The following is a 14250-nucleotide window of genomic DNA, read 5'->3' as shown; positions in this document are numbered from 1 at the left end:
AATCTGAATTGACTGAGAAAGTTTTTTTGTGTTGCTTCTAATCAAACGTTAAAAACTAAATAAAGTAAAAGATTTTTTTTTTTAAATCTATGAACTTAAAAAATATATATATATACACTTTTGAAAAAGCTCATAAAATCACGAAAATGAAATTTAATATACATGTACAGAAAGTTTGTCATGGAAACCTGCCTGATGAGGCTGTGGTACATATTTTTTTTTATCTATGACTGCAGAAAACATGGAGCACAGCCTCATCAGGCAGGTTACAAGGCGACTGCTGAATGTCGCAGTTGCTGCCAAAAAGCCACTAAAGGCAGACTGCAATTTAAACACTGTCTCCAGGTAGACAACAGGAGTGATTCACCTCCTGCTTTCAGGCCTGCAGCTATCAGGCTTGTGATGTTCTCCTTCATCTTATAGATGACAGAAATTCATTTTTGGAGAGGCACAAATAATTTGTGTGGCATCTTATTTGATGCAGAAAGCCTGATTGTTCTGTAAATAGTTGGAAATTGATATTTAAAAAAAAAAACATCTTGGCTGCATTTTTAGAATTTTATCAGTCAACAGTGTCATGGCACGGACATACGCGGATACCAGTGGAACTGGGCCACTAGCATTTGTTGATGATGTGAGTGTACAGGGACATATGCTGATCAGATACCACTTCACAGCGCAAATGGAACAGAGAAGCTTTACAGTTACTGAAGGCAAAACTGAAAGCAGAGAGACCCACAAATAAGCAGCAGTGGCTGCAGTGAAGGTCTAGTGGAGTGTCTTAAGGAATGAAACAACATGTGATGAAGTCCATGGACTGTAGAAGTAAACCTACAAAAGCTATTTATTTATTTCAAATTCAAAACAATCATGTTTCAATAAACCTGAAAAAGCACAACGCATTTGGAATATTTTATTATGGCACACAAAACATGTAACCACATTTACAGGGTATCAGAAAGGATTTTTTTTGTATTTGGTATATAACAGTATATCAGTATAAAGTGCCCAAAACAATGGTTATGGTTTTGAAGAAGACTCATGGACTATTAAGTCCTGTTTTCTACTGTTTATCATGGCTGTGGTTTATAAAGTGAAATTTACAGACAATCATTAGGTTCTACAGAACATCGTCATGGTTACGGCGCATTTAGTGCATTTTTAAAAGAAGAAAAAGAACCAGCTGAGCAGGTTAATTTATTATTTATGCAAATGTCACGTGCAGAGGGCTGTGCTACCCTGATAGTGATAATAAAAGAGTCTTACAAAAGGTAAATTACTCTAACACACACAGTTTCTAACTCAATAGTCTTGACATTATGTTGGTTGATATGCAAATTTATCTTACTTATAATACTGATATTTCCCAACAAATATATATTTTTATATAAAATAAATACATTTGAAACATCTTTTAATACATCTTGTACTTGAAATGAAATTCTTATGAATTTTACAACAAAATTCTTTTGCCGTGTGCATAATATTCATTAACATTTTAGAGCGTAAGAATTGAAACAGGATCACAATATGTTGCAAAACTCTGTGCTATTTTAAAAAAGAAGTGCATGCAGTGCAAACAGAAAGGGTGACTTACAAAACTTCAGTACAAAGAAGGAGATAAGAAAAATCTGACTCGTGGATAACGCCAAAGTTACAACTGCCCGAAGACTGTAGTCTGAATCCGAAGCAACTATATTTTAGGACAGACGATGCATTGCTGGGCCAAATGCAAAGAAGCAACAACATGGTAAAGAGGAAATGGTACAAAACTGAGGGAGAGTGGGTGAATGTGACCTTTCCATTAGTTTACACAATCTTAAAACATAGAATACCAACCCACACTTAGAGTGCATACAAAAAGACACCTGCATTTCCAAACATCATCATGGTTCCTTCATACAGATACATGTGTTAGACACAAACATTACTTACATTAACAGCAGTATGTTTGTGAAGTAACAGGAGTGACACCAACATTACCAAAACGCTGCACAAATGTATGGGAAAGCAGCTTTGGGTTTCAAGTGTCTCTGATGTGGGCAGAGAGAATAGAGCTGCCAGAAAAACGTAACAGACAAAACATAAACTTTCATTTTCCTGTTTATAAAGCAAAAATCCTATTAAGTCAAACAAAACAACTCTACATGTGTGATTGCAGACTGTGCACAGAGTTGGGAAATCTATAAATTTTTTTACAGACTATAGATAAATATAAAAGAATATGTGCCATTTTGATTTTATGAATGAAATCGTAAATATGTTTTTGTTGAAAGTGCCACCTGAAAATGAGTTCTAGTTCGACATGCGACGACAAACAAGTACAAAGGTATTGTGTGGGTTTTCTGGTAGTTGTAAGCACAATATTTCAGTAACTAAGCAACTTGAAGTAAAAGAAGAGTAAAGTAAAGAATGATTAAAAATAGTGCAACCAGAAGCACGACGGTGCTTCCTGTAGTGGCAAGAAGCAGCTGCCATCCTAAATTAAGGTTAAACAAAAAAGAAGAACCTAGATCACCTGACTGGAGTCAAACTGTCACTACTGAAGGGTTTGGATAGATTCTGGCAGGCATGTATCATCCCGACAGTAAGGCATTCTGGAAAAATAATGTACAAACTCTGGCTCTATCATTTGTCCTTCATTTTCCTAAAATCAGGCAAACATTTCTTCATTTATACAACTTTCCTACTGTTGTGGCTGTTCGATAGCCACACCTAGGTTGTCGTAAATCTCCTTCAGCAGCAGTAGAGCTGTATCCTCCGATTCCCTAACAAGCAGAAAGACAAACCTTTTATTTGAAGTAAAAATATTTAAATCATTTCCATCAACCCTGCACAGATACGAAAAACTCACCAGTAACACAGATGAGACTGGATGGCAAACAGGTACTCGTTGAAGCTCTCAATGGGTTTCTCCTGAAGCACATAGTCGATGCGTCGACCTCCATTTAACATCCCCATTTTAATCTCACGATGCTCTCTTTCTTCCACTGACTCTGAGGACTCTGCCTCATCAAACCCTCCTGAAGGGATAGAAATCATTTCAAACAAGGCTGCACGCACCGAAACCATGACAACACCCAACGGAGGCTCTTTGCTTTTACTTACCCTCTGTGGTAAAATAATTAACAGATAACTAAGTGAGAGCAAAGAGGGAAGCATGTGCTGTTTGCAGTGAGCAACACAAAACTAAATTTACAGAGTAATAAAAGTTAAATGCAAACTGTGCAGCTAAATCCACTTCTGCAAACACTATTAACAATACTCTGAGAAGTCTACTCCAAACATCAATCAGTATATACTACCATCATAGATCCTGTCAGATGGGGTTGGGACGCTACCCCATGGCATTAGTTAATATACATTTTAGGCTTAAAAAAGCAAAACAAACAAAACGTGTTTTACGGGTTTATATTAGTGAAGGAGGTTTGTCAATACTTGTCTACTATGACATTTTAGTTCATTTTATGTAGTATCAGGTACGTGTATAGTTATAGGCAAATCATGAGTAAATGTCAGTAAGTTGGGGTAGTTTTGACTGATGTGCTTGTTAGCTTGCAATGAATCCCTCGAGGCTCCCCTAAAAACCCCAATGCACTTCTGATGAACCTGCTGCTGTTGGCTGTTAGCGTCTCAATCTATCTTTGCATGTACTGGCTTGTAATCCTGACATTAAAACATAAAAACTCTCAAATAACATTCCATTAGAATAAGGTTGTAAATGAATACCTGTGAGCCCTGAGATAAAAAACAAAAAACCGGTATCCTGTCACTTAATTGCAGGACGTGCACCCACATGTAGCTACTGCACGAGGTCTACAGATGAATATCATATTCCAGCTAATTTCTCATGTAATTAAAAAAAGAAAGAAAAGAAAACTTGACTGCTTTAAAACTGCTAGTGCTGCTCGTTCAGTCCACTGCTTTAGTTACACCGGCTTATGATACTGAGGATCCACCAGCCAGAACTAAAAGGAAAAGCGGGAGGCAGAAGCCTAACGGAGCCTGAGTCAGTAATGAGCTACAGGAAAAAATACATCATATTCCCTCTTTGTATATGAGCAAATGTAAATGCCGATGTAAACCTCTGCAACTGAGCAGCAAAGTAGAAATAATTAATTCTGCCTCTTTTGTATGAATACTGGAAACATGTTAGTTTTCTAGGTCAAGATGAGTAATGATGTATTCATAGGCTTAGAGCTTTCTAAGAGAGGACTAAAAGGTCATTAAACCAATGTTACAGCAGCTATAAATTACAATGAGTTAATTACTTGTTTTATTAATCAACCCCACGCAAATGACTATGCTAGCTTACCTCGAAAGTAATGCCTATGAATGGCACTAGACCACGCCAGTATTTTAGTCCAAAAATTTGCCCCTTTGTCTTCCCTCTTAGTAGAAGCAGTGACTGCCGCTGAGGCTGAGGTTCATAGTAAAGTAGTAAAGGGTGAGGGAAGCAGAAGAAAACACCAGATAGAGCAGAACAGAGGAGGGCAACATGCAGAGAGGGGTGAGAGGAGTACGAGGAGACTGAGTTAGACACACGTGTGCACATTCGCTCCCACACGCAAACACACACAACACACACAACACACACAAATAAAGCAAATGAACATGCGTTATTTACCCTGCGTCTCCTCAAGGGTTTTCTCTGTTGTAGTTTCTCCTCCTTCCCCCGGAGGCAGTGCAGCAACCGGCAGTCTGGCAAAGGACTGCCACGCAGTCCGTAATGATCCCAGAACATTGTTCTTCAAATCCATGCTCATTCGGGTCAAGCTGTCCTTTAGTTCTACAAAACAAAGAGAAACGGAAATGAGTTCCTACAATAGTACAGCTTATTTCAGTACAGAGAAATAATCATACCCAGGTGCATCCTCTTGCGGCCTTTATGGTGAGGGATTAGCATGGGCTCCAGGTCCACCTCGGAAACAATCATGGGCTCTATCCGATAGGCAACAGGATCATACTAAACACAGATAAAAGACATAAAAGATGACCTCTTTCATCATGTGAGTAGAGAAAGAGTCCAGCAGGTGCTTGTCTATATACCAACTATTTCTTTGGCAAATCTTGAATTCAACAACTAAATAAAGAAGTAGTAAAGAGCAAAGAAGCTGTCTACTTTAATCCAATTACCTTAATCTAATGCTGTTAACATTTTTCATTTCCTCTTTTTTTCCCCAACTCATACTGGCAGGTGAGGTTTCTTTAAGAGATGAGTGCAGAATCAGAGTGGGCATTTGAGTTAAGTAAGGAGTTACTCACTGGGTGGTAGATGTTGTAAAAGCTCTTGCAGGTGGGGAAGGTGTAGTTTGGATCGATGCGTTTAAGCCCACGTACAGTCAGAAACATACCAATTGGAGAACCGAATGCAAAAAACGTCTGAGGGTGGAATTCAAGCTGCGGGTAATCAATGGATACCTGTGGAAAAATGGTGGGGTTAGCTTGTTACAGTGAGTTATAATTTAAACAGATTCTGTTGTAGGACACACACACACACACACACACACACACACACACACACGATAGAAATTTCTCCCTTGGTTAGCTGTGCCATCTGAAAATATTACAACATCCAGGAAGTACACCAGCAGGTGAGGAGGACACCAGGGAGATGGCCACTCATGCAGGACTGACTCATGAGTGTGAGGACAGACAGACAATGGCACTGGGATGTACCTTTCAAAGGGACAAACACGGTACCCTAATAATGGCACAATATGACAAAAGTTCTCTTATCATTGATCTGCTGTAGTTTAGCTCCCTTGAGAGCCCCCTGTTCTGACTGAAGTATATATGAACAGAAACTCCAGACACAGTTAGGTCAAAGACAGCAAAGGACAAAGCCGAAGAGTATGTGGACACCATGTGAGACACACCTGTCCCTTGGCTATGCCTCCATTGGTCTGTCCAGGTAAGCGGGCGGAGGGGAGGAGAGAAGCAGGAAGGTGATGCATCAAAGCTTCACCCCCCGAGCAAAAATAACAATGGTGTATTTGTCTGCATGTGTTGTACCTGTCCAATGCCCACATCGAAGTACTCATAGTCCACAGCACTAGTGACAGACTGCGGCCTGTGCAAGTGGAACTGCTGAGGTGGTAATCCTGAAGACTCATTGCCATCCTGAGTACTTGTCACTTCAGGCTGAAGTTGTGGCCCTTGTGCCTGACACACTGCTCCCATCCTGCAGTCCTGTTATGAATAAGAAATATAAAACATTATCAGCAGGTTTTCCAAACATGGCTTAAACTATGTTAAACCAAAAAAAGGAAAGTAAATTAGCAAATTCATGTAAATCACTAAAATTCACCAATATTCTCCAATTGCATTTCATTCAAGTACAAATTCTTAAATAAAAAAAAAAAAAAAAGGAGGAAGAAAATCCACATAATTGAAATGAGCCAGACCTCTGGAAGCCATTTCCTTCTGACATAATTCAGGATCTTCTTTCTAGGTCCAAGAGGAATTCCCAAATCTTTAAGATCACTGTCACGGCAAAGAGCCTAAAAAAGAAGATTAATTGGTTTTCTAAGTAGGATCAAATGACTCAGTGGGTGTTATTATGTGAACAGTATACAACATGTAATCCATAGATAGAACCTTCAGTTCTCTCAGTGTGTATATTCATTATGTGTTACCAGAGATTCGAGATCCAGGTTTTCGTTCTGCAACACATCCAGATATTGCTGTAGGCCCAGTCTGTTCAGAGTCTGCTCCAGTGTGTTGCAGTTCAGATGACAGGGCTCACCAGAGATCTTACGTAGAAGAGGAAATAGAACTGAAAAAGCCATGAAGAAATATACAATCTTTCCTAATCAGTAAAGTTTCATTATTCTTTGCTGGGAATGTCATGTTGTACCCCTTGTCTAGCTTGTGATTCATCCCTCTGATTGGTTAGCAGATCAAACAGGATCAGTGAACCTGCAGAAGTAGAGGCAAAGCAGAAAAGTTAAAACTCTGCATTTTAGGTCCCACTTCTTTGTGATTGCGAGAGTTTCTGCGTTTGCACATCTCTAACCCAGGCTATGGCCTACTACTGAAACTGTCCCGCTGAACTCTGGGTGTCTCTGCTTAAAGAGTACATGTAGCCTGTTGAACTCCGAGGCCACTGTGTCCACTATGGTCTGGCAGTAAGTGGGGCTGTTATAGAAAAACAAGTCCAGCAGAGTGTCATTGGTGAAATGTCTCAGCCTGCTGATGCTGGGGAGAGTGATCCTCTGGATGTCCCTGGGAAGTGGGGAAGACCAAGAGAAATCAGAAAACAAGAAAAGCGTCTAACAGGGTCATGAGCTGGACTGCAACAGAGAAATCCTGTTTTGTTGATGTCCAATTTCTGTTCATACTTACTCATCAACACCAGTGGCATCTCCATGTAGAGCACTGTGCCAGTTGACTGGGAGGAACTCTACTCGGCCCACCTGACCTTCCTGCTGAGCACGCTTATAATGAGAGGCCAGGAGGGATAGGGAAACACTCCTGAAGTCATTCACTGGAAAGATATTAAAAGAGGTCATAAACACACATGGGAACATTTATATATACATATAAACAAAGAAACTTACCACACTGTATGATGGATCGGAAACGTAAGTCGCACGCAGGGCCAATGCCGTGCACCATGAAGACAACATGGTCCACCTTTTCTGGTTCACCTGCAAACACACGTACAAATATGATGAGCCTAAAGCGCTGACTGTGTGGGATACTTTCTGAAACTGGTGACGAGTAGCTTTCACCACATTATCATACATACCATCAGGTATTTCTACAGAGATGTTGTCTACTCCCCTTTTGACAGTTCTTGGCCGGGTATGTTCTGAGGGGGAGGACACCCAGTCATCCTGCAATCCTATTGGCTGATACTGCATTATCAACTGAGAAGAAAAACAGTGGGTAGAGACTTATATGGGTGACAAATAAGTTTAATTATATCTTTTTTTTTTTAAAGATAAACAAAAAACAATGCTGATACAATAATACATAAAGTAAGAGAAGTTGTGACATTAATAATAGTGACCCAAAACAATACGCTTGCACAATAGTTTGGTGAAGTACAACAATGAGTAATATATGAACAAATGTCATCCATGTCATTTGATTCCAGTTACAAAAATGTGGCAATTGTCCGTGTCATCTACTTTTAAACAAATTAGAATCAACCCCAACAAGTTCCAGTGGCCTCTCCCATTCCTGCTGTAAAAGTAAAGTCCTTCCATAAATAAAGTGTCCAAGTTTTTCTTTTATTCACATCTCTGAGACCTGTGATTTCCACATGGAAAAGGGAGCAGTGTGTGAATCAAGGATCTCATCTCTGACCCACATCACCATTATAGCTTTCCTTGCTAACATGAAAAAAGGCTGGATTGCATCTTTCTTTTGTTTCCAAACCTTCCAAACCAGACAGATCTGCTGAAACTTGTTGACCTTTTGCTGCGTTAACACTTGAACATAGTGGTGCCCGGCACATTTGATTGCAATGCAACCTGGTGTTAACGAGGCTTACATTTGAAACTGGGACAGTCTGGAGTGGTTCCTGTTGTGTACTTACAACAGATGAACGGACATGTGCAGATGTGTGGTAAAATATTATACTGTAACTTTTTATGCCTGCTGCAAACTGCCATGAAAGTTTACCCAGGCTCAAAGTTAACTCCTCAGAACAGCATCTGGATATCTAAAAAAAAAATAAAAATCTATCTAACAGTTCTGAGTCATCTGAGCTTAGACTCAAAGTTTTTGATCTCTAAATATCTGTATAAGATTTGATGTATTAAACTGAACTGTCAGTGAATCAAATGTTTTAAGTCTTCCATTCTCAAAAAGATTAACAGCACCTGCTCTTTGCCAAAATGTAAAATTTGATAAGTTTCCTGTGATAACAGCTCTGGGTTATCAGCCAGTGTTGTTATAAGATAAAAGAGGGGGAGTGCTATTAAATAATTTTGTGAGTGCTCTCCAAGCTCACATCACATTAGTCATAAGAAGATTGTTTTTGGCAATGGGTGGCTTTTTTAAAATTTTACCCAGCAGGTTCACAGTAGAGAAAATCTCTAATATTTTATTATCTAAATAAGGTCTGTTTCCTGGTTGTTTTTTTAATATAATAAATGTAATTTGCTTTCATTTTGTTTCTAATTCAGTGAAATAAAAAACATTTTAAGTATGCAAATAGTTCTTTGGGTGCCAGTCTCATGAACAGAATCACTCTTTGATATTTTAACAGCAGGCTTTACCTTCGGATTGTGTAAGATGACAGTCTCTCCAGTGGGAAAATCCAATTTCTTCTTCCATTCATCTGAAGTCACTGATTTCCTATAGGCTTCCTGCAAAATATTTATATATTAAAAGTGTTACTTAAGACCAAAGTTGAGAAGACTATAAAGTTAGAAAGTAGTCAGCTATAGAGAAGGAAGGAGTGCTGGTGAAAGGTCATTATTTGTGTCTGACTACCTCCAGATCCTTGCTGAAATCCTCAGGATAAGGCATGAATCTGGTGTCTTTATCTCCTTTGTAAAACCAGGTGCACCTGCGGACCTCAGAGGGAGCTTGCTCCCAATACACAGCGTAACGCTTCCTTTCCTTGACATGTACATCATACCGTTGCCCTTCCACAGCTACCACCTTATCCTCCTCGCCCTCGTCGCTGACTGCGAGGTAAAAACATACAAACGCAGATATAAATAAAGAAAGCACTCTGGTGCTTTGATTTAATTACAGCGTATGCTATTTTTACAGGACTAAAGAAGTTACTTTACAAGTTAAATTTGATCACACGTTTTACTTTGCAGCAATTACTGGTCACTCATCAGTGACTTCATCAGCATCACCAAGTGAACAATAAGTTTATTCTTCTGAAATAATTTAATCATGTACCTGCTGTTAGAAACACCGTCCGTCTTTAGTTTAATGGACACTCATACTCTTTTATTTGTCAACTTAACCTTTATTGACAACATTTTGTACAACACCATTCATATTTTCATTGCGGTTGTCACACACAAGATCAATATTAATAATAATAATAATAAAACTACATGCTTCCCCCTAAACGTAGATTTAGACTCTTTCTTTGGTGTTTAAATATTGTAAAATTATCTACTGATAAGTACATCTTTCTGAACCCTTGAGGAGTATGTTATTTGTTCAAAGAGTCATACTTTTAAAATGACATTCTTATACCGCTGTTTTATTATTGCGTTCGTTTTCCTTTGGATGGGGATGTTCAAAACGTTAGTGTGTCAGTGGGAGTTAAGAACACTAAGACACACCCAAACCAACCCTGAAACTGAACTTCGGTTGGTTAAATTGTTAATAGCAGGGAGCATGTCCTAACAGAACAGTCAAATGGCCTACTGGGCATTTAGCCAGTGATAGCAACACTGTTTTGAAAGTTTATCTTTCCATCAGTTGTTCCAGGAAAACGCCAACTTTTGTAATAATGACACAGGGATTATGCAGTTTTTCCTGGATACAATAAAATCAGGTCTTACTTCCTGGCATTTTCCTTAAAGGAAAATCACAAGTTTTAATAAAAAAAATTTTTTTTAACCAGCTTTTCAAATGGGATTTTGTTTGTTTGTTCCCAGTATAGAATCCATTTTTATGACCTTTGTTAAGCAAACTGACAAACACATGTTCGTACCCTCCAACCACACCCTACTGTCAACAAAGGCCCAGAAAAATGCTTGCTGATATAACCCCAGACTATCCATTTGTAATAATTTAAGTACACAGTATCTTTTATAACGTACAAGTAAAATACATTCTTACTGTTGGTGAAGGCATTCTCTAGTTTGTCAGAGTCTTCTCTGCTGAAAGGAAGCCAGGAGGTGTTGTCATCAGCACGTCGACAGAAGAACCAGTGAGGCTGCACTTCTTGGTAAGGAGCATGAGCTGACTCCATGTCAAGCATCTCGAAAGAGGACGCTGAAGAAGGAGAAGCTTCGTCCACCACAGGTGAAGCCTGAAGAAAAATTATGGCGACATGATCAAAATCTGACATCAGTATTTCTTCCTGTGCTTACTGTCTTTGGAACAGTGCACTGTTCAACTCAGCAATTATTAGAACCAGTAAATTCAAAAGTCCGAACCAGGCTGTGTCTTTCTGTAAAATCCTATGAAGCAAGCCCAAACCATGAGACAGAACAAGGGGTGTCAGGAAAGACAGGATTAGGCCTTGTCTTTGTAAAAAGCACAAAGCCCTACTTTATGCTTTTCTTCACAAGCTGCCTCTTGTCTGTTCTTCTTTCCACAACTGATAAAACTATAGCTTGTAAACAATCTACTTCCACTGAAAATCCAGTGTTAACACACAATGCTGCCAGTAATAATTTTGGCAATTCATTGTGTCAAACAGTGCCTGACACAACACCCGCCCACATTACTGACAGCAGCCAAATCAGTCTGCATTAAGCATCTGGACAGATTTATAATGACTGAGAATAAAGTGGAATGTGACCGAAGAACCTTCCCTAGGAATTAAATCTTGCTGTTATCTTGCAAGTAAAATTTCTCCCTGAGACTTTGTTAGGCACACAGCTAACTGTACCACATATTTAATGACATGTCATGCAGGGGGGAAAAGCAACAAACCATCAGGAATGTAAATGATAAAACTCCAAAGTCACAGGCAGAGATATTCTGACAGTAGCCCAGATGATCACACCAGGATTGTTGTCACTTTTGCATTACCTGCTTTACTTAAAACTTTACAACGAGTCAAACCACAAAAAACAAACACTATTTAATGTCCATCTATTACTACTACACACTACCAGAGTGGCTCTCAAACTGCAGATTGGTGAAGTTAAAGCCTCAGTCAGACAGGCCTAGAGACTGGCCAGTGACTGGCTGGGAACCCAAAATCTTAATTTAGATTAATATGGCTTTTATATTGTGATGCATGCTTAATAAGGAAGTCCCAGAAAGGCAAAGAAGTCACCCCCACTGAAAACACTGCATCCAGATAAACATAATCACCTTCTGGGATATGAAGTTTAAAAATTACTCCCATTATCCTGCTGTCCTTTATTAAGTGGCTCTACGGAGTAGTGGTTTACACAATTGGCTAACAAGGGAAAGATCCCTGGTTCCTTTCTGGGGGGAGACAGATATCCATTGGGGGTTGCATCAGAAAGAAGATCAAGCATAAAAATCTCCAAATCTGACTGCTCAAGCCTATCCTTCATGCCTTTGGGTTTTTGTTTTTTGCTAATATGTCATTTATGTCTCCAAAAGTTGATTCCATTCATCTGGACGTAGTGTTTTGTGGGAGAAACGTTTCCTCACTTGGATGAGTGACGAAACGTTTCTCCCACAAAACGCTACGTCCAGATGAACAGAATCAACTTTTGGAGATTTACTTACCTGGATGATTGAGCATGCATCAAGATGTCATTTATGCTACATTTCATTTCATTTATAGTCCCTTCTGTCACTTTTTTATGTCTGGTGAAACAGGTTAGGACTAAATTCATATTAGGGTTAGTGTTGCTGCATCCAGCAACATTTATCCCCCCCATGGTTATGCATGTACCCTCACCTGATCCTCAGGTGTGCTCCCCGTGGCCACTGTCTTAGTGGGGTTGTCGAGCAGGTCTTGGGAGTTATCGCTTGGGGCAGCCCGAAAGAGACCCCCCTCTTCACCTTCACTGACTGACATGAGCTCGATGATCAACTCTTACATGAAGCGGGCAGAAGGCCACACAGTCACAGGACATGTAACAACAGAGTTCTGCATGGATGACACAGACAGTCAGTGGCATCCCATACATAACCTGTTACAACGTGTAAAAACAAAAAATACAAAACGAGTGAAAGTGTTGCAGCAGATTGTGGCACAGGGAGAATCACAGGTGGTGAGAAAAGAAGAGCCAGCTAAGCTCCAAGGATAAACTGACAGCTGTCTCCTTAGCTGCTGGTCAGCAACGGTGAACAGAATGGAAATACAAAAAGCTAAAAGTTCACTCACACAACGGCTGTATGATAAGTTGTGATGACGTACGTGGCAGGGAAACGCTGTACATTATCTTGACTAAAACAATGTTCATGGTTAACTGCCACGTTGTAAGCCTTGTATTTTAAAGGATGCAAAAACACAATCGCCGAGGCCAAGAGTTGTAGCGCTGGTTGAGGTTTATGCTAACTGAGTTACAATGGCTGGACGGGACGCTATTATTACAGTTCTTTTTGTTTCCAAACAGTGTTATTAGACATCACAGCATTAGTAACAGACAGCTGTTAAGTTAAACTCACCGACAACTTCACAAAGACCTAATGCAGAGGATTTAAATTGTTTGTTTATTCTATCTTGTCGTGGCTAGCTCGGTTAGCCGAGGACAGCCTCCTGAAACGATGCTAGATTGCAGTGACCTCGGAAATATGAACATTACTGAGTGAGCATTCACGACTGACTACAATGTAGGTCAAAACCACAGACTCGGGATAACTACATCAATTTGGATGTTTCTCCGATGCCTGTACTACAAAGTGTGATCATTAGAAGGCGAAGTGCTTAACCATAGCGTCTAGTGTTAGTATTAGTCTTCATAAAATAAAACAAACGCATCGTTATCATTAAATTATTTTCATATATTTCTTATAGGTTATTATAAGAGCAGTTACATTAAAACCCAAGGAATAGTATCACAAAACATGAACTAAAGAGCTGCATTTTTGTAATCAAAATGAAATCTACAAGGGGCTCCTGAAGGTAACGTTACATTTACGTCCCTAACGTGGTACGGGGTGTTTCACTGTGCTGAAAACGAGGTGTACCCTACTCTGACACTTGTGCATTCATCCAGTTATATACAAAAACGTAAACGTGACGAGTGTCAAAAAGCCATCATCCACCATAACCTGGGATATTTCGATCCTGTGGGGATATCTTATAATATGGCAGAAGTGACAAGCAGCTGACTTTTGTCCAGATGCATGCTTAACTTCCCTGACTTTCAGCTGAGAGATGTTTTATAACTCCACCACCGAGCACACTGTAGATGACTAAAACATAGTTTTATGAGATTGTAGCAGCCGAACCCAGAAGTCTTAATGCGTGTTTGGACTGAAATCTGCACAGGTATGCGTAAAATGTGACTGTAGTAGGTGTACACTTTTCAAAAGAGATGAGTAACCAAGTCACACACGGGCGCACCCATTTGTGGAAGCGTAGCTTTCTCACGGTTGTATTTTCTGCAGACTCTGAGTAAACTTTTCACAAATGAAGAAGCCCAGAAGCTGCACCCAGCA

The 14250-nt window shown here is 39.6% G+C and overlaps 1 protein-coding gene across 3 annotated transcripts; it reads right to left on the bottom strand.

The window, feature by feature from the left end:
- Positions 1–890: 890 nt before the first annotated feature.
- Positions 891–13386, bottom strand: ddhd2 (DDHD domain containing 2). 3 transcript variants are annotated; one of them, XM_086314188.1, is made up of 20 exons: positions 13255–13386; positions 12542–12733; positions 10771–10963; positions 9451–9647; positions 9234–9323; positions 7754–7874; positions 7563–7652; positions 7348–7489; positions 7019–7227; positions 6860–6921; positions 6639–6755; positions 6408–6503; positions 6016–6192; positions 5880–5906; positions 5266–5421; positions 4864–4966; positions 4628–4789; positions 4316–4420; positions 2855–3023; positions 891–2768 (listed from the first exon to the last, which is right to left on the bottom strand). In XM_086314188.1, the coding sequence occupies exons 2-20, from the start codon at positions 12659–12661 to the stop codon at positions 2687–2689; spliced, it is 2418 nt and encodes an 805-aa protein (XP_086170314.1). In that variant the 5' UTR covers positions 12662–12733; positions 13255–13386; the 3' UTR covers positions 891–2686. The 3 variants fall into 3 exon arrangements, with proteins under 3 accessions (XP_086170314.1, XP_086170316.1, XP_086170315.1); XM_086314190.1 differs by lacking the exon at positions 4316–4420; XM_086314189.1 differs by lacking the exon at positions 5880–5906.
- Positions 13387–14250: the final 864 nt, after the last annotated feature.

The sequence above is a fragment of the Aulonocara sp. 'chitande type north' Nkhata Bay genome, linkage group LG12 (genome assembly GCF_057382095.1).
Source record: "Aulonocara sp. 'chitande type north' Nkhata Bay isolate Kocher_YH1m ecotype deep benthic linkage group LG12, A_spYH_male_GT1.1, whole genome shotgun sequence".
Taxonomy (NCBI): Eukaryota; Metazoa; Chordata; class Actinopteri; order Cichliformes; family Cichlidae; genus Aulonocara; species Aulonocara sp. 'chitande type north' Nkhata Bay.
This window is presented reverse-complemented; position numbering and strand designations above follow the sequence as displayed.

Coding starts and splice junctions, on each gene's coding strand:
- ddhd2 (XM_086314188.1), bottom strand. CDS start 12,661: ATGTCAGTCAGTGAAGGTGAAGAGGGGGGTCTCTTTCGGGCTGCCCCA. Junction 6,756..6,859: donor AATCACAAGCTAGACAAGGG/GTACAACATGAC, acceptor CTTCTACGTAAG/ATCTCTGGTGAGCCCTGTCA. Junction 5,422..5,879: donor GAGGCATAGCCAAGGGACAG/GTGTGTCTCACA, acceptor ATTTTTCCACAG/GTATCCATTGATTACCCGCA.